Below are 1,007 nucleotides of genomic sequence, written 5' to 3' on the forward strand. Positions count from 1 at the left end.
TGTCCCCCCCCGTGTCCCCGTACCAGGTAGACGTCGCAGAGGTCGTACAGCCAGAAGCCGTGGGCGGCCGTGGTGGCGGCGGGGAAGTCGTAGGCGCCCAGGGCCGCCCCGCACTGCGCCACCGCCAGGCTCAGGCGGCTCCGGATCCAGCCCTCCGCCAGCCCCACGGCGCCCCGCGGCTGCGGAGACCGGTCAGGGGGGGCCCCCGCAGACCCCCGCCGGGGCGCTCAGGGGTCCCCGCGGCTGGGGGGTCCCAGTCGCCCCTATGGGTCAGGGTCTCCTGCTGTGGGTTGGGGCTCAGGGGGAACGGGGGGGGTCTCGGGGAGCCCCCCGTGGGTCAGGGGCGCCACCGTGGGTCAGAGTCTACCCCGTGGGTGTGCTACGGCTTGGGAGCCTCGGTGGTCTCCTGTGGGTCAGGGCCCCTTGGGTCAGGGCTGTGGGTTGGGGTCCCCGTGGTCCCCCTGCGGGTCAGGATCCCCCCGTGGGGCAAGGCTGCTGGGGGCTGGGGTCCTGCCATGGTCCCGCTGTGGGTCACGGTCCCCCCTGTGGGTCAGGCCCTCCCCTGCGGTCCCACCATGGGTCAGGTCCCCCCCACAGGTCAGGCCCCTGCACAGTCCTGCCGTGGGTCAGGCCCTCCCCGCGGTTCCACCATGGGTTGGTCCCCCCCACCCCGCAGTCCCGCCGTGGGTCGGGGTCTCCCCCGTGGGCTGGGGTCCTGCCGTGGTCCCCCCATGGGTCAGCCCCCCATTCCCCCCCCGGGGGCTGCGCGGAGGCACCTGGAGGGCGGCGGGGGGCCGGTACGCGGGGCCCAGCGCCCGCAGCGTGAACCGGGCGCCGTTCCACAGCTTGTTGCAGAAGTGCCGGTAGCCCAGGACTCGCCCCACGTCCAGGTTGATGTCGCGGCCTGCGGGCAGCTGCTGTGGGGCCGGGGGCGACCGGCGGCGCCGTGGGGCGCGAGAGGGGCCGGGGGGGCACATGGGGTGGCCGTGGGGCAGCTGCGGGGCATG

The 1,007-nt window shown here is 75.9% G+C and overlaps 1 protein-coding gene across 1 annotated transcript in view; it reads right to left on the reverse strand.

The window, feature by feature from the left end:
- The window catches only part of LOC112964680 (valine--tRNA ligase-like), a 4,456-nt gene extending 3,479 nt beyond the window's left edge, over positions 1-977 (reverse strand). The window contains exons 1-2 of the mRNA XM_026063081.1: positions 777-977; positions 24-179 (exon numbers count right to left, since the gene is read on the reverse strand). Coding sequence (XP_025918866.1) covers positions 24-179; positions 777-977 — 357 coding nt within the window. The remainder of the gene's footprint in view (positions 1-23; positions 180-776) is intronic.
- Positions 978-1,007: the final 30 nt, after the last annotated feature.

This window comes from Apteryx rowi, unplaced genomic scaffold (genome assembly GCF_003343035.1).
Source record: "Apteryx rowi isolate R43461 unplaced genomic scaffold, aptRow1 scaffold_1997, whole genome shotgun sequence".
NCBI lineage: Eukaryota > Metazoa > Chordata > Aves > Apterygiformes > Apterygidae > Apteryx > Apteryx rowi.